General features: G+C 41.5%; 1 protein-coding gene across 1 annotated transcript in view; it reads right to left on the bottom strand.

The window, feature by feature from the left end:
• Positions 1–292: 292 nt before the first annotated feature.
• The window catches only part of LOC133657199 (uncharacterized), a 15,106-nt gene continuing 14,606 nt past the window's right edge, over positions 293–792 (bottom strand). The window contains exons 8-10 of the mRNA XM_062058227.1: positions 767–792; positions 530–693; positions 293–465 (exon numbers count right to left, since the gene is read on the bottom strand). The exon at positions 767–792 is cut by the window's right edge and continues 56 nt beyond it. Of these exons, the coding sequence (XP_061914211.1) occupies positions 424–465; positions 530–693; positions 767–792 (232 nt within the window). The 3' untranslated portion in view covers positions 293–423. The remainder of the gene's footprint in view (positions 466–529; positions 694–766) is intronic.

Here is a 792-nt window from a genome sequence, read left to right as displayed (position 1 = left end):
AAAAACTGTCATTGCTCAAAAATAATAATGAATTAATCAATGTTGAATTACTGACCTATTTAAGGCTACCGTACTCATCAAATATTTGGGGGGGAAATATTGCAAATGTGTTTTATCATAAAAACATTTCTTTAACAAAAATAAAAAATAACTTTATACTGACAGACTTAATATATGATTATTTTAAAATATTTTATGACCCAGGACCAAACCAGAGGGGAGCCCCGAAGGTTAAAAAAAAAAAAATATATATATATATATATATATATATATATATATATATATATATATATATCAAAATGGCCTCCGCCTGTTTTGATTTTCCAGTTCATTTCCCCCAGGGTCAAAGGTCATGGTGTCATCACACGGTCGACTCTTTAAAGAAAAAAAAAACATTTATTGAAGATAAAAAGTGTTAAAAATTCAGAGTTTCTGGGATCTTCGGCTCCTGAGGCTGTAACGAGGCTAGAGGAGGGGACAAAGGTCAGAATTAATTCCCACATGCAGGACTCCCACTCCTGGTCTGTACCTGTCTGTCCTCCACCGGAACGCTGTAGACCAGAGGGGAGGTGGCTCGGCAGGGAGGACGCTGGACGGGGGCCACTGAGGCATCGTGGGTAGGGAGGGGCTGCACTGAGGTCTCTGTTGCCACGGCGATCAGCGCACTATGGAGAGGACTGTCAGAGCAACAGCCTGTAGCACACACACACACACATCTCATGACTCCGCCCACATCAAGTCAACAAATGGGTGTGGCCAAACTGACCAATGAGCGACAGGTGAGACAGGTCC

Source organism: Entelurus aequoreus, linkage group LG01, assembly GCF_033978785.1.
Source record: "Entelurus aequoreus isolate RoL-2023_Sb linkage group LG01, RoL_Eaeq_v1.1, whole genome shotgun sequence".
Taxonomy (NCBI): Eukaryota; Metazoa; Chordata; class Actinopteri; order Syngnathiformes; family Syngnathidae; genus Entelurus; species Entelurus aequoreus.
Note: the sequence above shows the minus strand (reverse complement) of the source record. Positions and strands in the feature narration are given on the sequence as shown.